This window comes from Nerophis lumbriciformis, linkage group LG37 (assembly GCF_033978685.3).
Source record: "Nerophis lumbriciformis linkage group LG37, RoL_Nlum_v2.1, whole genome shotgun sequence".
In the NCBI taxonomy this organism is placed as follows: domain Eukaryota; kingdom Metazoa; phylum Chordata; class Actinopteri; order Syngnathiformes; family Syngnathidae; genus Nerophis; species Nerophis lumbriciformis.
Window position 1 is genome coordinate 24,500,300 of NC_084584.2, and position 23,017 is coordinate 24,523,316.

At 42.9% G+C, this 23,017-nt stretch overlaps 1 protein-coding gene across 1 annotated transcript; it reads right to left on the reverse strand.

The window, feature by feature from the left end:
* Positions 1 to 9,501: 9,501 nt before the first annotated feature.
* gnb3b (guanine nucleotide binding protein (G protein), beta polypeptide 3b) lies at positions 9,502 to 21,813 on the reverse strand. The gene is made up of 9 exons (XM_061930923.2): positions 21,580 to 21,813; positions 16,119 to 16,234; positions 15,890 to 16,035; positions 11,251 to 11,314; positions 11,012 to 11,168; positions 10,872 to 10,938; positions 10,604 to 10,805; positions 10,308 to 10,524; positions 9,502 to 10,210 (listed from the first exon to the last, which is right to left on the reverse strand). Exons 2-9 carry the CDS (start codon positions 16,185 to 16,187, stop codon positions 10,104 to 10,106), a joined length of 1,029 nt encoding a protein of 342 aa, XP_061786907.1. The 5' UTR covers positions 16,188 to 16,234; positions 21,580 to 21,813; the 3' UTR covers positions 9,502 to 10,103.
* Between the last annotated feature and the right edge of the window lie 1,204 nt (positions 21,814 to 23,017).

The following is a 23,017-nucleotide window of genomic DNA, read 5'->3' on the forward strand; positions in this document are numbered from 1 at the left end:
GATTAAACATCAGTTACTAACTTATGGAGCAAATTGAATCAATTAAAAAATCAAATTACCAATATCTCCATTCTGTCTAGATGCAATATGTGTATTTTCAGATTTTTGTCTTGATAACTGATATATTTACAGTGGTTTCAAATCTGCATGCACAACAGTGAATGGCTTAATCAATTTGTGAAGCCACATATAACCCCTCTTTCTGGGGCATCTAAGTGAGCTATACGACTCACTGGACAAAGGCTTTTGAAAGTTTGTTACAACTCAGGTGATCTAGGGATACAGTTTGAAGTTGTGAGTTCAAGGCCTGGTTGATGCAGAGTGACCATGTTAATGCATACTGAGGTGATGTGTGGATTAATGACAGAGAATTTAAAAAATATTAAACACTTATTTTACAGACAATTTTACTCATGTATTTGTCTCCTCCTCATACTTTTCCATGATCGACCTCATCCCATGGCTGCTGTACCATGCTGACTGGCTTAGTCGAGTTGTGAAGCTGCACTTAAGTTCATTGATAGACAACGGTCTTTGATGTCAGAGGCCAAGCCTTAACTGATGCAAAAATCACACTGTAATACTGACTTTTAGGCTACTACATCAGGGTTTGTTGATGCTGGGAATTGAACCCTGATCTCCCAGGGGAAAGGGCAAGGTTTGGTGTGTTGGGCCAGGGAGCTGGCATGATGGTGGCTGTCATGTGTGAGTTAAGAGCTGGTTGCCCCATGGATTGCACCACATGGTCTGGTCTTCCCTGCCTACAAACCAGGTGTGACATACCAATAGTGATTACTGTGAACAGAACAGAACAAAGAAGAACAGGAGAGAGAACAGAAGAAACTTCTGAGAATCAAGGTGAGCTAAATATAATATCTTATTTCAGCATGCTTGACCCTAGCTGAGGACTTTTATGGTAAAAGGTGGACTAAGCATTTGTTTCTTGTTATGTTTTGTTCATTTGCTTATTTGTTTGTTTTCTTGTAGAAAACAAACAAACAAATTGTATTGTGGTCAAACAATACAATACCTGACAAAGCTCTGCTGAGAGCTGCCATAACAAAATAGGTTACAATATATTTGTACAATTAATCTTAAATCATCCTAAAAAGGTTATCGTAGTTGTTATTTTAATGAAATATTATAGTATAAATTGTCAATGTTAGAAGGAGCTTTAACATTGTCGGTAGCGGCGTTGCGGTCGCCATCCAGCTCGTCTTTGGAGGGATGGGTGGGCTGGTGAGCACCATAGATATAATACATCCATGTTGAGCACACACTAATGTGCGGGTAGGAGGAGCAGGGAGACTGGGCTTGAGCTTGGTCTCCAACATAGTGGTAGCAGAAAGATAACACAAGACGAAGGTTACAGAGAGGATGATTCTTCCATATTATATAACTTTTCAAAAAACATGTACACCTCATCTTAATGGTTACCTCTTACTATATTGCTTGTCATTTTTCTTGAATGCATATAGGCTCAGGAGAGTGAAGAATGTAGAGAGGATGAAAGGAGCATTGAAGCTCATATCAATGAAATGTCTACAGAGATGCTTAAGGTACACCCAGATCTGAACTCTTTAAAGGAGAGAATGAGACGAACCTATGCATACCCAAAGACCTTCATGGCAACTGCCAAGGCAGAGGAAATCATCGAAAAGTTTCCCGCACTGAAGCTTCCTAAAATAGTTGGTATCTTCAAGCATTGAATTGACCATTTAATTGTATGTGTATTATTTCATTTATGATCATCAAGTATTTTGAGATGACACTTTTTATCCCTCCTTACAGCTTCTGTGGGAGATGAAGGAGCAATTCCTTGTAGAAGCTGATCGCAGAATGTTCACAGAGCTGGATCGAATGGCAACGAAGATGGTTCAAAGAGCATCTATGTGTGACCTAAAGGACTGCTGCCAGAGGACAATCAATGCCTGCCTGGATGATTCAGTAAGACGAGGTATCTAGGCCTATATGTGTATCTATAGGAGCCACAATCTGTATTTCTGAAAACAAAAAATATTACAGAATAATTTTATTTCCTCAGGACTCATTAGGGATGCAGCAATTCTACTGCTGCCTTCCATTTTCAGAGAGGACTCATCCTTTCTATACACTCTACTGGAGGTAAATACTGCATTTAAAGTCAAGATTTAGGAATTGGCATTATCCATATTATGGCAACATTGAGTCATTTTGCTGTTTTCACAGCAGGTTTTATTTACTGACATGTATCTGTTTTTATTGCATAGGAGCCAAGCGTGCCTACTCCAGCAATCATGCTCCATAACACACACGAGGGGAACCCTTTGCAGGCACAAAGGATAACTCTATACCTGGATGGTATACAGGTTTTGACTGAGGACAGCAGCATGGACAAATCATATGCTATGAGTGCATTAATGTCACTCTATATTGTTTTTGCTGTCCAGTACCCAAAGGAACTGAGAAAAACTCTTATTTTCATTGAAAGATTTGTGTTGGGGATCAAGGACCACAGTGTTGTACCCATTTCAGTGAAGAGACTATACAACTGTGTCGGAAGTGGGGAGTAGTGAGTAGATGTGTTGCAGCATGGGATTTCATGCTTTATGTTCTTGTTAATGGTCAAATTCCTGCTGCTGCCCTTTGTTTGTAAATATTGATAAAAAAAAATATCCCTTATTTAATACATATTTTGGACCAATACATTTTGTTTGATTTTGGCATAGTGACGTCTCTAGATTTCCATTATTGTTACAATATGTAACATTTTGAGTACTTGTTACATAACACTGAAAAGTATTTCAACATTATTTAAATCAATGTGAAAAATTTGTGGGATTCCCTCACTTTCTCATGATTCTGTTCCACTGTCAAAATTAGTACATACAGTATGTACACTGATTCTTTTCATTGGACCATGCATTATTTTATTGTTTGTAGATAGCTTACAATAAGGCGCAGTAAATGCAGTAAGTGCACCTTGGATTGATTGAACTAAAACTATTTTGTGTCTCTTTCTGCCATGTCACCATTGCTGGAGATTTATTTACACAAATTCACCTACTGAGGACAGCATGATGTGTCTGGCCTGTCATGTTGCTGATTCCACTGGACCTATGCTGACTTTTGACCTGTTCTCCCCTGGGACCTACACAGCCTCTCCTGTTTTGTTGGACTATCTTTAAATGAATGTTTTTCTCATTAAAATGTTTTGAATGTTTGTTCAATGTCAACATGATAAATGACCACAACATAATATGAACTAAACTGATCTGTAGAATACAATATGGTTCTTTATAGAACCCTCAGAAGACAAGACGGTTATCGGTGAAAACCTTTGAAAAGGGATGTTTTTAGAACCCCCTGTGTCAGGTCTAGATGAAACCCTTGAAACATGAAAGAGTTCTTAGTGGTACGCCCTGTGTGGGTTCTAGATGAAACCCTTGAAACATGAAAGGGTTCTTAGTGGAACTCCCTGCATGGGTTCTAGATGAAACCCTTGATATACAAAAGGGTTCTTAGTTGAACTCCCTGCGTGGGTTCTAGATGAAACCCTTGAAATACAAAAGGGTTCTTAGTGGAACTCCCTGTGTGGGTTCTAGATGAAACCCTTGAAATACAAAAGGGTTCTTAGTGGAACTCCCTGTGTGGGTTCTAGATGAAACCCTTGAAATACGAAAGGGTTCTTAGTGGAACTCCCTGCGTGGGTTCTAGATGAAACCCTTGAAATACAAAAGGGTTCTTAGTGGAACTCCCTGTGTGGGTTCTAGATGAAACCCTTGAAATACGAAAGTGTTCTTAGTGGAACTCCCTGTGTGGGTTCTAGATGAAACCCTTGAAACATGAAAGGGTTCTTAGTGGAACTCCCTGCGTGGGTTCTTTGTAGAACCTCTCATGGGGGGTTCTGGGTGGAACCTTACACACACACAGTTCTAGGTATAACCCTTCATGTTGGGTTCTAGGTAGAACCCTCCAAAAGGGTTCCAGGTGGAACCTTTATAAAAAGGTTCTACCTGGAGCCAAAAAGGGTTCTCCTATGAGGACGAGCCGAAGAACCTTATATGGTTCTACTTAGCACTTTTATTTCTAAGAGTGTGCCAAGCACTTGGTAGTCCACTTCTTCTTCCCGGAGGCTATCCAGGTCCAATCGCAGCTGCGACTTGGAACTTACAAGCGTATTTCTTCATCTTACTCGTCGTCGGCGTCGCCACGGTTGTATCTTCCTCGTTCTTCTGCTTCGTCTCCTTGTTGTGTGCGCACTCTCTAAAAGCCCTAGATGTTATTGTCAGAAATGCATGTACAGTAGATGGCAGTATTGTCCTGTTTAAGAGTGTCACAACATTGCTGTTTATGGCAGACAAACTGCTTTACGGTAGACGAAAACGTGACTGCTGTTGTGTGTTGTTACCGCGCTGGGAGGACGTTAATGAAACTGTCTAACAATAAACCCACATAAGAAACCAAGAACTCGCCCTCGATCATTCTACAATTATAACGTGACTGGGCAGGTACGCTGTTTATAATGTGGGAAAGCGGACGTGAAAACAGGCTGTCAATACGTCACTCAGGTCCGCATGGAGCTGGAGGGGGCGTGGCCTCCAATTCCCCTTGAATTTTGGGATAATTTTGGGAGAAAATTTGTCCCGGGAGGTTTTCGGGAGAGGCGCTGAATTTCGGGAGTCTCCTGGAAAATCCAGGAGGGTTGGCAAGTATGCGGACGATGGACAGACAAGAATCCTCCATCCTACGTGTCTCTGTGTCAACATTTTTGGTGGACGCCTAGAAATAAAAATAAAATAAAAACCGTCTATTCAGCAATTACGTTTTATAATTTTATTGCTGCTGGATGACTTAAGGGGCTGAATAAAATTAATTAAATTGATTGATTGTCGAAGGTCCTGGGTTCGATCCTGTGCTCGGCATCTTTCTGTGTGGAATTTGCATGTTCTCCCCGTGACTGCGTGGGTTCCCTCCGGGTACTCCGGCTTCCTCCCACCTCCAAAGACATGCACCTGGGGATAGGTTGAGCTGAGCTGAGCTGAGATAGGCTCCAGCACCCACCGCAACCCCGAAAGGGACAAGCAGTAGAAAATGGATGGATGGATGATACCTTGCTATAGTGTCAATATCCTCTTTGGCAGTGTCATTGTGCATATGGCTGCTCAAGGGGGATTCTGACAGTGTCTTAGACATTATTTTGATATAGTCATTGTATTTTATGGTGATACAATCACAAAGTTGGAATTGTTTGTATTCCGTTTTGTCAAAAACAGCGGTGGTCAACCAAGCCAAGATGGCTGTCATGCAGCATGCAAGCTATCTGAGTACACAAGGGGCCTAGATCTTCCTGCAAAAAAAGCAGATATGAGCAAAAAAAAAATCAAACTATGCAATTAAAGGGGAACATTATCACCAGACCTATGTAAGCGTCAATATATACCTTGATGTTGCAGAAAAAAGACCATCTATTTTTTTAACCGATTTCCGAACTCTAAATGGGTGAATTTTGGCGAATTAAACGCCTTTCTGTTATTCGCTCTCGGAGCGATGACGTCACAACGTGACGTCACATCGGGAAGCAATCCGCCATTTTCTCACTTTCGTCGGTGTGTTGTCGGAGGGTGTAACAACACGAACAGGGACGGATTTAAGTTGCACCAGTGGCCAAAGATGCGAAAGTGGCAAGAAATTGGACGAAATTTGTTCAAAATACGAGGGTATGGGGAAAGCCGACGAAATGGTCAGTCGTTTGTTCCGCACACTTTACCGACGAAAGCTATGCTACGACAGAGATGGCAAGAATGTGTGGATATCCTGCGACACTCAAAGCAGATGCATTTCCAACGATAAAGTCAAAGAAATCTGCCGCCAGACCCCCATTGAATCTGCCGGAGTGTGTGAGCAATTCAGGGACAAAGGACCTAGGTAGCACGGCAAGCAATGGCGGCAGTTTGTTCCCGCAGATGAGCGAGCTAAACCCCCTGGATGTCTTGGCTCACACCGTCTCTTATGCCACCGAAGATGATCAAGAGAAGAATATCGACCCTAGCTTCCCTGGCTTGCTGACATCAACTCCAAAACTGGACAGATCAGCTTTCAGGAAAAGAGAGCGGATGAGGGTATGTCTACAGAATATATTAATTGATGAAAACTTTATTCATTACTCGCGGTTTTACGTAAATTATTATACATAAACTGTGTTTACCAATAATTTAGCTTAAAAACACTTGTTTTTTTCAATCATTCGAGTACATTCGGGTAGTCTTGTGTAATGCAGTACTTTGTGTCTATTTAGGTATGGTTAACCTGAGTGCTGAAATCGTGAAAAAAATATATGTTCTTAGCGCGCCTAAAATGGGCTGTCTGCACTCTCAAAGTGCATGTTGTTGCCAAATGTATTTCATATGCTGTAAACCTAGTTCATAGTTGTTAGTTTCCTTTAATGCCAAACAAACACATACCAATTGTTGGTCAGAAGGCGATCGCCGAATTCGTCCTCGCTTTCTCCCGTGTCGTTTTCGTCGGTTTCGCTTGCATACGGTTCAAACCGATATGGCTCAATAGCTTCAGTTTCTTCTTCAATTTTGTTTTCGCTACCTGCCTCCACACTACAACCATCCATTTCAATACATGCGTAATCTGTTGAATCGCTTAAACCGCTGAAATCCGAGTCTGAATCCGAGCTAATGTCGCTATAGCTTGCTGTTCTATCCGCCATGTATGTTTGTATTGGCATCACTGTCGGTGCACCTGAAAGTGGAGGTGACGTCCGACGTGGAGGGCAAGTACGCATGTGAGTTTCAGCTGTCTGGCGTCAAGGAGGACTTGGTCAACGTAGCCTAGTCAGGAAGTAGAAGAGCAGGACTCTGCTTCTTGATGTTTCTAAGTCACACCTCAAAGATCTGATGTGAGTGGTGAGGCACCTTCTGAACACATGGACCAAAATGTTCTTGGGACTTTATTTGAAAATGATGTTGAACTCTGATTCATGTGTGCTTGTTGGGAATGTGCTCAGTCTTCTTCTTCCTTTTTGGAGACAAGATGGAGATGTGCTTTGTTCTTCATCCGACTGCTCCTCACGTTCTACCGTATATTCTTCTTTGGATGTTTGTGGCTCAGAAAAGACGTTAAGATCAAACATTGGTTACTATGAAATCATTCGGGGCTCACGTTTCATCAGGTTGACATCTCGACAAGGATTTCCTTTTTCTTTGAATCACCCCTTCTTATGATCAATAAATATCACATTGATATCTCTGTCAAAAAATCAGTTTGTTCTCCACTGGTCTCGCACTGCTTTCATCAACGGTCAGACCGAACATGGTAGACCTGCACAAGACTGGAATAGACCTGCAGCAAGAGGCTTGGTGAGAAAAAGCGAACACTATTGGTGCAATAATTGATAAATGCAATCCAAGACACCAGTCAGTCGTCCTCGCTATGGATCTTAATGCACCGTCTCACCTGTTGGGGTAGGGATGATTGTGAGAAAAGTGAGGGACCAGCCCAAAATTCTAAATGCGGAGCAGTCAGTAAGAAAAGCAGTAGTAAGACTTGACTGTCATGGATTGACGTCCTGCAGTCATCAAGAAGACACATGTATAGTCTGACTGAATGAATGACTGAATGACTGAATGAACCGCCCATTTTCTACCGCTTGTCCCTCTCGGGGTTGCTGGAACCAAGTGATGTGCAGTCAGGGGAGGCAGGTGAGGCGGGGCCTCACGTTCCATCATGGAAAGAAAAAAAATGTAAAAAGAAAAAAAATAATTAAATTGTTATATGTATCCAGTGATTATACTTTAAAGTTATTTTTCATTTAACTTCACCAGTTTTAGATTCTTTTTATTCAAAATCACTGAATTTTCACATTCGCCGTTCAAATACTGAGAAGAGACTTGCGGTGAGTCAGCAGCCAGTTGAGCCTCACCATGGATTGCGCAATGACTCGGCTAACTGCTGGCCTGCTGTGCAGTGAGACCGTATTGCTATATGAATTATATTATACATTTCCATAGTTTAGTTAGCTGAGGTATATAATGTACAGTGTATTTTGTCAACAACTGTATGTGTGTAACGTATTTCTTGTGCTGAGCGATCATAAAACTGCTGCGAAGACGCACTGTGTGAAGCTCGCAGTAATCCCGCCTCATGGTGGTAGAGGGCGCTAGTGATCCCAGAGATCATTCTTGCGACTACTCGACTGCAGAAGAAGTGACAACAAGCAGCAACAGTTAGCAGCGATCGTTTATTTTTTCCTCTCGCCTGGACTTTTAACATGGAGGATTACATATCTAAAATAAAACAGTTTTCTAAACTGGACTTTCAATCGAAGCAGGAGGTAATAATTAAAGGAAGATCTCCATCGAGACAGAGAGACTTTTAAAACTGAAGAAAGATAAGGAAGACTTCTATAAACAAGTTATCGATGCTTTTGTTCAAAAGGAGCAGCGCATGGACTTCATTTATAAGTAAAGGTAAGACCATAATAACGTTTTTTTTTATTAAATGTGCTTTTTTGTGTGCTACAGTTTGTATGTGTAAAGTTAAAGTTAAGTTAAAGTACCAATGATTGTCACACACACACTAGGTGTGGTGAAATTTGTCCTCTGCATTTGACCCATCCCCTTGATCACCCCCTGGGAGGTGAGGGGAGCAGTGGGCAGCAGCGGTGGCCGCGCCCGGGAATAATCTTTGGTGATTTAACCCCCAATTCCAACCCTTGATGCTGAGTGCCAAGTAGGGAAGAATGCTGGTATGAGCTTTTAAACATAACCCGTTAACTGCTGCCAATCAAATGGTGAATAAGATACTCTTTAGGGTTCATATGTTTGTAAATCTGACTGTGATGAAGTCAGTGCCTCACCAGCCATGAACCTCACCGCACGTCACTGCTGGAATCTATCCCAGCTGCACTTGGGCATGACACCCAAATTGAGCTCTTTGGCATCAATTTGAATACAACCCAAGACAAAACTGAGTACTTGGTGCAAAAGCCCTTGTTTGTCATGCTGGTCATTATTATTGTACTTGAGGATATTGAGTTTAAGTCCCATCTTAAAACTCATTTGTATACGCTAGCCTTTAAATAGACCCCCGTTTTAGACCAGTTGATCTGCCGTCTCTTTTCTGCTCTGCCCCGCTCTCCTGCGTGGAGAGGTTATGAGGTGAACACAAATGACGCGCGATCTGTTCAAAGCCACTCATCTGTGCATCAGTTGGGGACGTCTCTGCGCTGCTGACTTGTCTCCATTCAAGATGATCCCCTGCTGGCCTCACTATGGACTGGACTCTCACACTATTAACTCGATCCACTCGACGTCCTTAGCACCGGTCGCCCAGGGGGGTCCCCACATCTGCGGTCCCCTCCAAGGTTTCTCATTGTATCCCATTGGGTTGAGTTTTTTCTTGCCCTGATGTGAGATCTGAGATCTTGTGCAGCCCTTCGAGACAAGGGCTATATAAATAAACTTTGATTGATTGATTGATTCTGTAAAGACACACACACTGACTCATTAGTGTCAATGCAGAGTTCTCTATTTATTAGAAAGATTGTTTTTACAGAGGAATTGCACGCACGTAAAAGTCCTACAAAACGGTGGCCTGGCATGAACATTGACCGCTCATTCGTCTGCTTATCATTGGATCTGCACAGTAAAGGGAAGGGGGCGGGGTCTCTAGCTTTGAAGACGCTGAAGTGAAGTCCGACACCGAGTTGTCCGCGCTACCGTCGGTCTCTATCAGACACAAAACGCACGTCTCCTTCTTCTACACGACGTTATGATGCAGGGGCCGCTTAACAAGAACCTGAAAATGTTGAACATGCAGGAGCTTCTGTTTTACTCTAAATGTGTTTCCAGTTTAAGAGCTTTATTCTCTGCTCACTAGTTCTTTTATAAAGATTTCATTCAATAAACGCTGCTGCGGGGACAGCGGGACTCTCCACCTGCGCTGATGCCGCTTACAAAAGAACCGGCTGTGTTTTGCATAGCTCAATGAGGACGAGAGAGAGAGAGAGAGAGAAGGAGAGGACACTCATGATGAAACCCCCTCAAACACCGCCGGCCTCCTAGTCCTCCTCGCCTCCTTCTTCTCTCGACGTGATTCCCAGCCGGGACTTGTCAGTTCCACAGTTTCAGGAAACTGTCCCATGATCCTGTGCAGACACCCATTCCGTCCTCGGGGACGCCGGTGCAGCTCACGCGGTTGTCGTGGCCGGACAGCACGCCTGCAGGGAAACGAGGACAAGGGCGTGAGGTTTGATGGCAAGGTCTTGCGAGCGTCCAACCCCGGTTAAGAGAACCACTGCGGCGAGGACCACTCACCCACTTTCTCTCCCTTCAGAGAATCCCAAATGTGGCAGTTGAAGTCGTCGTAGCCGGCGAAAACGAGGCGGCCCGAGTTGGACAGTGCCACGGACGTGACGCCGGCGTTCAGACTGCTGTCCTGGTAGCTGTTCACTTCTTGGTCGGAGCGCAGGTCGTACATCTTGCAGCTGCAGTCGTCCGAGCCTGTGACGATGGTGTTCCCGCTCGGGAAGAACTGCAGCGAGGGGGGGGGGGAAGAGCAACATGATGACTCGTCCTCCTGGGGGACGCTACCTTGAGAGAGGCGTCCTCACCGCGATGGCGTTGATGTCGCTGGTGTGTCCGATGAAGGTCTGCTTGCAGGCGCCTTCCCGCACGTCCCACAACTTCGCCAGGGAGTCGCAGGCCCCCGAGATGAAGGTGTTCATGTCGGGGGACAGAGCCAGAGACATGCAGTCCCCGATGTGGTTGGTGAAGATGACTTTCTGCTTTCCCGTCTCCAGATCCCACAGGCAGCTGGACAGGAACAGGAAGTTAGACCGAGCAAAGAGTCACATCCCACGTGAAGGCCACCAGACTCACCAGGTGGTGTCGCCGGAGGCTGTGATGATCTCCGAGTCGCTAAGGAAGCGAGCGCAGGACAGGTAACCTAGCAACCGAGAAAAGTTGTATCACTTCCAGCCTCTTGGCGAGGAAGAACCAACGGCGGCGGTCGGCGTCACCTGTATGCGCGTCCAGCTCCCTGAGGGTCTTGGGGCTGGCCGCCTTGATGTTGTAGACGGTGCACATATTGTCCAGACCGCCACTGGCCACCAGGTTGGAAGAGGGGGCGAAGGCCACGCTCATCACCCAGGCGGACTTCAGCGGGACGGCGACCAGCTAAAAAGTGGAAAGAATCACTGTGATGGACGCCGGCGATTGACACGCCCCTCCCCCCCCGTGACAGCTGCGATGGACTCACCTTGTTTCCCGTGAAGGTGTCCCACACCAGAAGTTTGCCGTCCTGTGACGCACTCACCATTTCCCTGTAGGAAACACAAGAGGACGCGCTCAACTCGTTTACAAAACAGGTGTGCCACTATTCGTGTTACGGCCACCAGGGGGTGGTGTTTCAAAACCCCCAACAAATGCGGGAATACTGCAAAAATAAGGACGCAGCCATAAAGAGTCTTAAAGGGGAACATTATCACCAGACCTATGTAAGCGTCAATATATACCTTGATGTTGCAGAAAAAAGACCATATATTTTTTTAACCAATTTCCGAACTCTAAATGGGTGAATTTTGGCGAATTAAACGCCTTTCTATTATTCGCTCTCGGAGCGAAGCAATCCACCATTTTCTCAAACACATTACAAACACCGAGTCAAATCAGCTCTGTTATTTTCCGTTTTTTCGACTGTTTTCCGTACCTTGGAGACATCATGCCTCGTCGGTGTGTTGTCGGAGGGTGTAACAACACCAACAGGGACGGATTCAAGTTGCACCAGTGGCCCAAAGATGCCAAAGTGGCAAGAAATTGGACGTTTGTTCCGCACACTTTACCGACGAAAGCTATGCTACGACAGATGGCAAGAATGTGTGGATTTCCTGCGACACTCAAAGCAGATGCATTTCCAACTGGACTGGACAGATCAGCTTTCAGGAAAAGAGAGCGGATGAGGGTATGTCTACAGAATATATTAATTGATGAAAACTGGGCTGTCTGCACTCTCAAAGTGCATGTTGTTGCCAAATGTATTTCATATGCTGTAAACCTAGTTCGTAGTTGTTAGTTTCCTTTAATGCCAAACAAACACATACCAATCGTTGGTTAGAAGGCGATCGCCGAATTCGTCCTCGCTTTCTCCCGTGTCGCTGGCTGTCGTGTCGGTTTCGTCGGTTTTGCTTGCATACGGTTCAAACCGATATGGCTCAATAGCTTCAGTTTCTTCTTCAATTTCGTTTTCGCTACCTGCCTCCACACTACAACCATCCGTTTCAATACATGCGTAATCTGTTGAATCGCTTAAGCCGCTGAAATCCGAGTCTGAATCCGAGCTAATGTCGCTATAGCTTGCTGTTCTATCTGCCATGTTTGTTTGTATTGGCATCACTGTGTGACGTCACAGGAAAATGGACGGGTGTATATAACGATGGTTCAAATCAGGCACTTTGAAGCTTTTTTTAGGGATATTGCGTGGTGGGTAACATTTTGAAAAAAACTTCTAAAAATAAAATAAGCCACTGGGAACTGGTTTTTAATGGTTTTAACCCTTCTGAAATTGTGATACTGTTCCCCTTTAAGATTTCCACTTTTGTCTTCTAAATGTTGTTATCAGAGGTTGGGAAATGTTACTGCGTTACATTTACTGAAGTTGTTTGATTTTTGGATAAATTGTACTTGTCATAGTAATTTTAATGCAACATACTTTTTATTATAAGTACTACTCAGCTACATTGAATTTCGTTCCGATTTACTCATATCATCATTAGATTTATTCATAATCTATTGATGCAAATACTGTTGGCTTGTTAGAGAGACTTCTTCCAGAACATGACTCATTTCTCCTATTAACAGAGCGTGGCAGTCACATGACCGCACCTAAACTACACACCGTAGAAAGTAACTCCTCAATCTTTACTTACTCTTCAATGTTTGCTTACAAACTTCTGTTTGGCTCTCAACGAAGACAGACGCCTCCCTTACCTCTCCTTTATCTCTCCTGATTTGCGTCTTTGTCTTGTCTTAATTTTCTTGGGGCCTCTTTTTGCACTGCTCTCCAAAATCTAAACAATGGAATTCACCGACAGGCCTCCCGACAAGACCTTCTTGACATAAGCGTGGGTTCGAGGGAACCTGTTGCTGGACACACGATGCACTCTTGGGAGAAGTGGAGTGTCGTGTGCCTGGCAAGTCTTTCAGTCGAAGACACCTATTCAGAGTCATAATACCAGAACATCTGCTGGTTGGAGTATGCGTTGCGCTGGTTCGTTGACAAATCTGGCAGCCGGTCAAAGTACCCCAAAGCTGCCACAAATGACTGAAGGATGTGCAGAGCTGTGGGCACTCAGATTTTTGTAGTATCTGGACTAAATCGCAAACTGGATAACACCTTGGAGAGGGTTATGATTATGATTCATTTGAGGACCAGGTATGCCCCCCTTTCGTACATGGAGTCTGGAGAAGATAGCAGGTGGCCACGGATCATTTCTGGAGAGGTACCTGTCTGGAAGAGGCGCTAGCTGTCCCAAGGACCAGTCCTCTATGCATCAATTGTGATGTCCCAGCGTTGCTGACTTGTCTACATGGAAGAAGATCCCCCTATAGCCCTTTGCTGGCTTCCCAATAGACTGGACTCTTACATTATCATGAATGTAACAATTCAATAACTGTCCGCTACAGCCGGTCCCCCAGTAGTGGGGTCCCCACATCTGCAGCACCTTCCAAGTGTTTCTTCTTTTTCCTATTTCGGGCTTTTGGAGTTTTTCCTTGCACGGATTTGGGTTCAGATCAGAAGATGCCGTGGTAATGTGAAGACCTTTGAGGAACCTGTGATTCAGGGCTGTCCAAATACAAACCCCGTTTCCATATGAGTTGGGAAATTGTGTTAGATGTAAATATAAATGGAATACAATTATTTGCAAATCCTTTTCAACCCATACTCAGTTGAATGCACTACAAAGACAAGATATTTGATGTTCAAATTCATAAACTTTATTTATTTTTTTGCAAATATTAATTAACTTAGAATTTCATGGCTGCAACACGTTCCAAAGTAGTTGGGAAAGGGCATGTTCACCACTGTGTTATATCACCTTTTCTTTTAACAACACTCAATAAACGATTGGGAACTGAGGAAACTAATTGTTGAAGCTTTGAAAGTGGAATTCTTTCCCATTCTTGTTTTAGGTAGAGCTTCAGTCGTTCAACAGTGCGGGGTCTCCGCTGTCGTATTTTACGCTTCATAATGCGCCACACATTTTCGATGGGAGACAGGTCTGGACTGCAGGCGAACCAGGAAAGTACCCACACTCTTTTTTTACGAAGCCACGCTGTTGTAACACGTGCTGAATGTGGCTTGGCATTGTCTTGCTGAAATAAGCAGGGGCGTCCATGAAAAAGACGGCGCTTAGATGGCAGCATATGTTGTTACAAAACTTATATGTACCTTTCAGCATTAATGGCGCCTTCACAGATGTGTAAGTTACCCATGCCTTGGGCACTAATGCACCCCCATACCATCACAGATGCTGGCTTTTCAACTTTGCGTCGATTACAGTCTGGATGGTTCGCTTCCCCTTTGATGACACGATGTTGAATATTTCCAAAAACAATTTGAAATGTGGACTCGTCAGACCACAGAACACTTTTCCACTTTGCATGAGTCCATCTTAGATGATCTCGGGCCCAGAGAAGCCGGCGGCGTTTCTGGATGTTGTTGATAAATGGCTTTCGCTTTGCATAGTAGAGCTTTAACTTGCACTTACAGATGTAGCGACGAACTGTATTAAGTGACAGTGATTTTCTAAAGTGTTCCTGAGCCCATGTGGTGATATCCTTTAGAGATTGATGTCAGTTTTTGATACAGTGCCGTCTGAGGGACTGTATCACTGTCACGGTCATTCTATGTTGGTTTCCGGCCATGCCGCTTACGTGGAGTGATTTCTCCAGATTCTCTGAACCTTTTGATGATATTACGGACCGTAGATGTTGAAATCCCTAAATTTCTTGCAATTGCACTTTGAGAAACGTTGTTCTTAAACTGTTTGACTATTTGCTCACGCAGTTGTGGACAAAGGGGTGTACCTCGCCCCATCCTTTCTTGTGAAAGACTGAGCATTTTTTTGGGAAGCTGTTTTTATACCCAATCATGGCACCCACCTGTTCCCAATTAGCCTGCACACCTGTGGGATGTTCCGAATAAGTGTTTGATGAGCATTCCCTCAACTTTATCAGTATTTATTGCCACCTTTCCCAACTTCTTTGTCACGTATTTGAACATCAAATATGTTGTCTTTGTAGCATATTCAACTGAATATGGGTTGAAAAGGATTTGCAAATCATTGTATTCCGTTTATATTTACATCTAACACAACTTCCCAACTCATATGGAAACGGGGTTTGTACATATTGATTGATCGATTGATATTAAATGGACAATTAAAGCGAAAATGTGTTTTCGCTGGCTCAAACACAAACAGTCTGATGTGGATTTTTTTCCCCCTGACTGGTACGACGAGACCCACTTCGAGAACATCGCAGCAAAGAAGCACCAAATTCCTTCTCCGTCTTTCATGGACACACACCTGCTGTTTGTTGACTTCTGTTGGACAGACTGGCTGCGTTATCGCTATTTTGAGAGCACCAAGGTCGAAGACAAGCAACTCCTCAAGCGTAATTCACCCCCCTGCATCACATGCCGTTGTCGCTTCACCGCCCACAGTTTGACGGACAACAGAGCAGCTACGGATGACCGCCCCCTCAAGTCTCGAGTTTTGTGTGTCGTATTATGTTCTCATGTGTGCTTTGCTCGAGGTCTCAAACTTAACTGTTGATATGACTGACCACCTCTGTGGCTCCTCCCCCATTTTCACCCGTGCGACGAAAGCGACGCTCACCTGGAGTCAGCTGACCAGTGCATGGCGTAGATTTTGGCCAGGTGACCCTTGAGCGTCTTCCTCTGCTTCAGCTGAACGCGACCCACGGCCGCCACGCTGCTCGCCGCCGCCGTCATGGTGGTGTCGTTCACGCCCTTGCGAGCCGCCTGGCAGTCACAGGGAATGTCAAATAGAGAAAGTTGAGTGACGGTTTTATTTATTGGAATTTCTTTCAAAGAAGGACGGTCACCTCAATTTGGGCGCGGAGGCCGTCGCACTCCTTTTTCAGCGCGTCCATTTCGGCTTTCTCGGCTGCCATGGCGACAGTTGCTGAAGGGCGTTAGCGGCAGGAAACCAAGAGTAAATCTAGGAAAACAGAGATGGGACAGGAAATGTTGGAACCAGTCACACATACGACACAAAAGATGGCGTCCTGGACAAGCTGATCCAGAACAACTTGGAAGATGAAAGCTTAGGCACATACCTGCCTTGCTGTAATCCCGCTAATGCTGTTAGCGCTGCCCCCGTTAAGCGATACGGTAAAGGACAACTTTCCGGCAGGGGTCGTGACTGAGACGTAGATTTATTTTCTCTAAAGTCCCAACGGGGAAAGTGGAAGGATGCAGGGCGGGGCCACTTGGATACAATCTAATGTGGATCAGTGTATGCTAAGCTAGCAGTAATGTGAAGTATTCGCATTCTAGCTTTTGTGTGTTTGGTGGCAAAGCCATGTGGTGTAATAATTAGGGCTGTGAAAAAAATAATGAGTTAACTCACGTGTTTAATCACAGAAAATCAATCATCATGCAATTTATTTTGAGCGCACATGCTCCTTTACCTTAACCGTGGATGGTTACCAAAAAGGCGGCGCCGGTTGTTATTTACGGTCAGGTCAATGCATCCGTCAGTGCAAAAAACACCTCAACTCTACTTCTGACCAGTTTTCTTAACCTAGAGAGCCACCAAAAAATATTGTCGAATATTTATCAGCTGTGGTGCATATGGGTTGTAATACACTTTCCCACCACTTGTGGCAGTAACCTCAAACAAAGTCTGGAGCTAAATTCACACAGAAATTAGGACTAAAACAGTGGTTCTTAACCTGGGTTCGATCGAACCCTAGGGGTTCGGTGAGTCGGCCTCAGGGGTTCGGCGGAGGTCAAAACACACCCGACTCATCGTGTAAATACAAACTTCTCCCTATCGGCGTATTACGGATACGGCAACAGCTGACTGATTTGCAGGTGTGTCATTTGTTGTGAGTTTATGCACTGTGTTGGTTCAATTTGTGCACCAGTAAAAAAACATGGTAACACTTTAGTATGAAGAACATATTCACCATGGATTAGTTGCTTATTAACATGCAAATTAGTAACATATTGGCTCTTAACTAGTCATTATTAAGTACTTAATAATGCCTTATTCGGCATGGCCTTATTATAACCCTAACCCTCTAACCCTAACCCTAACCAAATAACTCTAAATTAAGTCTTTATTACTTAGAATATGTTCCCCTAGTGTCCAAATAACTCTAAATTAAGTCTTTGTTACTTAGAATATGTTCCCCATACTTAAGTGTTACCAAAAACATATAACTTTGTCTTGAATTTCACTAAAGAAGGGTTGGGTGAATGCGCATATGAAACTTGTGGGGTTCGGTACCTCCAACAAGGTTAAGAACCACTGGACTAAAGTCAGACAAATTACCGTATTTTTCGGACTACAAGTCGCAGTTTTTTTCATAGTTTGTGCGACTTATATATGTTTTTTTCCTTTTTTACTATGCATTTTCGGCAGGCGCGACTTATACTCCGGTGCGACTTATACTCCAAAAAATACGGTAACATATTATTAATTTAGTTTAGGACAACATACAAAAAAGTCAATTCATTTTTCCTCACTTATTTATGAGTCTCTTCTTATGCAGTATATTTGAGTTTGTTTCGAACATGCATGCAAACAACACGATACATCACAATTTCCAGTTTCTCTATTCAACATGTGCGAAAAGGATTGATTGATTGAAACTTTTGTTAGTACCGTATTTTTCGGAGTATAAGTCGCACCGGAGTATAAGACGCACCTGCCGAAAATGCATAATAAAGAAGGAAAACAACATATATAAGTCGCACTGGAGTATAAGTCGCATTTTTGGGGGAAATTTATTTGATAAAACCCAACACCAAGAACATACATTTGAAAGGCAATTTAAAATAAATAAAGAATAGTGAACAACAGGCTGAATAAGTGTAGGTTATATGAGGCATAAATAACCAACTGAGAACGTGCCTGGTATGTAAACGTAACATATTATGGTAAGAGTCATTCAAATAACTATAACATATAGAACATGCTATACGTTTACTCTACGTCTACTCAGTGGCCTAGTGGTTAGAGTGTCCGCCCTGAGATCGGTAGGTTGTGAGTTCAAACCCCGGCCGAGTCATACCAAAGACTATAAAAATGGGACCCATTACCTCCCTGCTTGGCACTCAGCATCAAGGGTTGGAATTGGGGGTTAAATCACCAAAATGATTCCCGGGCGCGGCCACCGCTGCTGCCCACTGCTCCCCTCACCTCCCAGGGGGTGATCAAGGGTGATGGGTCAAATGCAGAGAATAATCTCGCCACACCTAGTGTGTGTGTGACAATCATTGGTACTTTAACTTTTAACTTTAACTTTAATCTGTCACTCCTAATCGCTAAATCCCATGAAATCTTATACGTCTAGTCTCTTACGTGAATGAGCTAAATAATATTATTTGATATTTTACGGTAATGTGTTAATCATTTCACACCTAAGTCGCTCCTGAGTATAAGTCGCACCCCCGGCAAAAATATGAAAAAAAACGCGACTTATAGTCCGAAAAATACGGTATATTGTACAGTACGGTACATATTCAGTACAATTGACCACTAGATGGTAGCACCCCAATAAGTTTTTCAACTTGTTTAAGTCGGGGTCCACGTTAATCAATTCATGGTGCAAGGAGTCGGAAGAAGCAGAGCTTATTTAATTCTACTCTTTTCCTTTACCTAGCTGTTGCTAAAAGTTGTGTTCACTTCCTATTCTCAATTTATTCACAATATACTGCATAAGTACGGTAATAACATATAAAATACATAAATAAATAATTTGTGAATTAAAAGTTGTATTTCATAAGGTGAGATAAGTAAGATTATCTGGAAAATAATTATGTATGCGTGAAATAAATTCATGATGTTTATTATGTGGTTCGTCCTTATTTTTATAATCGGCCTGACCTAAGCCTAAGGTTTATGTGTTGAATAAATAATCATCTTTGTGTTTAACACAGGGTTTCCTATCTTTTGACAAAGTTATAAACAGTATGTATGTTAGATATAACTATTGTGTACGATTAAAATCAAGAGTGAGATTACGATTCAATTTCAATATTCGAGTGGGAACCTGGGTCAAAAAGATTAAGAACCCTGGCTTTAAAAAATACAGTTATTGAGCATATAAATGACGTGCATTCAAGTCAAATCTAAGTCACAGCAGCTCAGACGAGGCACCAAGCAGTGTGGGCGGGGAGCGTTTCCACAGAGTGTTTCCAGAGCGGCCAGCCTGAAATGCGGGTGTCAGGGACAGACGCGGAAGGAGATTTCTACAACAAAGTTCTAAAGCTTAGTGATATATAAGATATATCAGATTGTAGGTGTTTTTGTTTTTTTACCCTTCGCGTTCATATTTTGCTGTGTTTGTTGCGTTTCGCTTGATTGTAAAATATGTCAATCAATTCATATGTTGTCAATATTCAGTGTTTTATCGTTCATAGTTAATATTGTAAATCCCACATTCTTTATTTTCATGTACATTCTGGGTGTCTAATTCAGTAAAAAAAATATATAAAAAATGCCATTCCCTTTTTTAAGGCGGTCTTTCATAACGTTTTTAGTAGGGATGTCCGATAATGGCTTTTTGCCGATATGTTGTCAATATTCAGTGTTTTATCGTTCATAGTTAATATTGTAAATCCCACATTCTTTATTTCCATGTACATTCTGGGTGTCTAATTCAGTAAAAAAAAATATAAAAAATTCCATTCCCTTTTTTAAGGCGGTCTTTCATAACGTTTTTAGTAGGGATGTCCGATAATGGCTTTTTGCCGATATGTTGTCAATATTCAGTGTTTTTATCGTTCATAGTTAATATTGTAAATCCCACATTCTTTATTTTCATGTACATTCTGGGTGTCTAATTCAGTAAAAAAATATATAAAAAATTCCATTCCCTTTTTTAAGGCGTCTTTCATTACGTTTTTAGTAGGTATGTCCGATAATGGCTTTTTGCCAATATCCGATATTGTCCAACTCTGTAATTACCGATACCGATATCAATCGATATATACAGTCGTGGAATTAACACATTATTATGCCTAATTTGGCCAACCAGGTATGGTGAAGATAAGGTCATTTTTTAAAAAATGAATAAAATAAAATAAGATAAATAAATTTAAAACATTTTCTTGAATAAAAAAGAAAGTAAAACAATATAAAAACAATTACATAGAAATTAATGAAAATTAGTCAAATTAACTGTTAAAGGTTTAGTACTATTAGTGGACCAGCAGCACGCACAATCATGTGAGCTTACGGACTGTATCCCTTGCAGACTGTATTGATATATATTGATATATAATGTAATAATAGATATTAATAACAGAAAGAAACAACCCTTTTGTGTGAATGAGTGCACTAATTGTAAGTGTATCTTGTGTTTTTTATGTTGATCTAAAAAAAAAAAAAAATAAATAAATAACTGATACCGATAATAAAAAAAACGATACCGATAATTTCCGATATTACATTTTAACGCATTTAGCCCGATTTTATCGGACACCTCCAGTTTCTAGCATTCAATCAGACATTATTGTGAGGTTTTGTATTAGTGTTCCTAAAAGTAGATATACCGGCCCCCATACACATTTTTTTCTCTAAATTTGGCCCCCCGAGGCGAAATATTTGCCCAGGCCTGATATAATAACTAATTGGAAAATGGCTCCCATTTTGGTCACCCGGATTGTTTTTTTTTTGCAAACATTTAATTCTCTTGTGTATGAAAATCCCCTTTGACCTTTATGCTAATTGGCGTCCTCGCTGTCCATGACCTCCTTTCTGCGCCTTTTCAGCTTAAAGTTGTTTTTTTTACGACGCCCAACAACCATTCGGCATGGGAGGGAATTCGACCGAGCAAGAGGAAGGTGTGCCGCAAAAGTCCTTTAAATCCTTCAGGAGTTCTTACGGGAAGCTTTAGCGGTCACATCTCCCGTCATCCGATTACTGGATGCTCTTTGCGCCGAGATCAGGAAGATGGCGGTGGAGGGAAACAGGTAAATTATATTTATATAGCGCTTTTTCTCTAGTTATTCAAAGTGCTTTACATAGTGAAACCCAATATCTAAGTTACATTTAAACCAGTGTGGGTGACACTGGGAGCAGGTGGGTAAAGTGTCTTGCCCAAGGACACAACGGCAGTGACTAGGATGGTAGAAGCGGGGATTTGAACCTGCAACCTCTACCAACCGAGCTATACCGCCCCAAAGAGAGAGAAGAAGAGGCAAGTCCTGCCTGAAGGTTCTTCACCAGGACTCTGGATGAGCTGAGGATGCTCGCAAGTGGAAAAAACGTGTCCACGGTGGACCACGAAGCGACTAAAACGGCGAGAAGAAGAAGAAGACGGCGCTCACCTTTACCAAAGGTTCGTCCTCGGCAGCTCAGGCCTCGTGGAGGTTCCCAAAATCCCAGGATGCGAGTGCTGGCTGCTCGGACGCTCTACCCCGACGTCTGCTCGCTGGTGGAAGAGTCTGCTGGTCTCTGGTCGCTCGGCGGACACGAGCAGATGAGGATTGCAGGGGATGAAGGAGATCAGGGATGAAGGGATAAAGCTCAAAGATGGAAATAGAGAGGCGAGGAGAGCGAGCGGGAGCGTGGCGAGGAAGGTAAACCGATTGGGAGGAGGGGAGGAGAAAATCAGGTTATGAGGTTGTCCCGTAGGAGGAGGCGGAGAAAGGGGCACAGGTGGACGTGAAATGTGAGAGAATGAGAAGCGAGGAAAGTCAGTTTGAGAACATCCACGTTTCTGGTGGAGCTGGAGCCTATACCAGCCGGGGTCCGGAGGCCCTGGACTGGTCAGTCGGACAATTTAGGGCTTGTAAATCCCACATTCTTTATTTTCATGTACATTCTGGGTGTCTAATTCAGTAAAAAAAAATATAAAAAATTCCATTCCCTTTTTTAAGGCGGTCTTTCATAACGTTTTTAGTAGGGATGTCCGATAATGGCTTTTTGCCGATATGTTGTCAATATTCAGTGTTTTATCGTTCATAGTTAATATTGTAAATCCCACATTCTTAATTTTCATGTACATTCTGGGTGTCTAATTCAGTAAAAAAAAATATCAAAAATTCCATTCCCTTTTTTAAGGCGGTCTTTCATAACATTTTTAGTAGGGATGTCCGATAATGGCTTTTTGCCGATATGTTGTCAATATTCATGTGTCCGCAAACTGCGCATCTCTAGTATCTTGTGTTTTTTATGTTGATTTAATAAAAAATAAAAAAAATAAAAATAATGATAATTATTGTGCGGCCGGGTACCAATCGATCCACGGACCGATATATGATATTCATATCATATATCACGGTGCGCCTATATTGCAGATATTACGGTCCATTTTTCATGACTCGTATTGTGTGTGTTTGTGTGTGGCGGGTGTTGTCGGTTTGTCAGCGCTAACGAGCTGAGCCCGGTTAATCAGGGTCTAATGGGATATCCGGGGGCCGAGCAATCTCGTTAGGGAATTAGAGCAGTCGGGGCGAAACGTGCGTCACTCTTGACACACAGCGAAGTGGATCAGGGAATCAAAGGCAGACCTTTGCCGCCAGCGATCTAAATGCAAGCGCGCCGGGCCTCGCTGGGAGGAACACGTCAGTTTGAGACTCCCCCGGGGTCTCAAACTCAAAGGAGGGAGTGTCACGTGACTTCATTTGTTAACTACTTCTACGCGCAGCAATAGAGACTATGGTCTATAGCAGTGGTCCCCAACCAACGGGCTGCGGCCGGTACCAGTCCGTGGATCGATTGGTACCGGGCCGCACAATAATTATCATTATTTATTTATTTTTA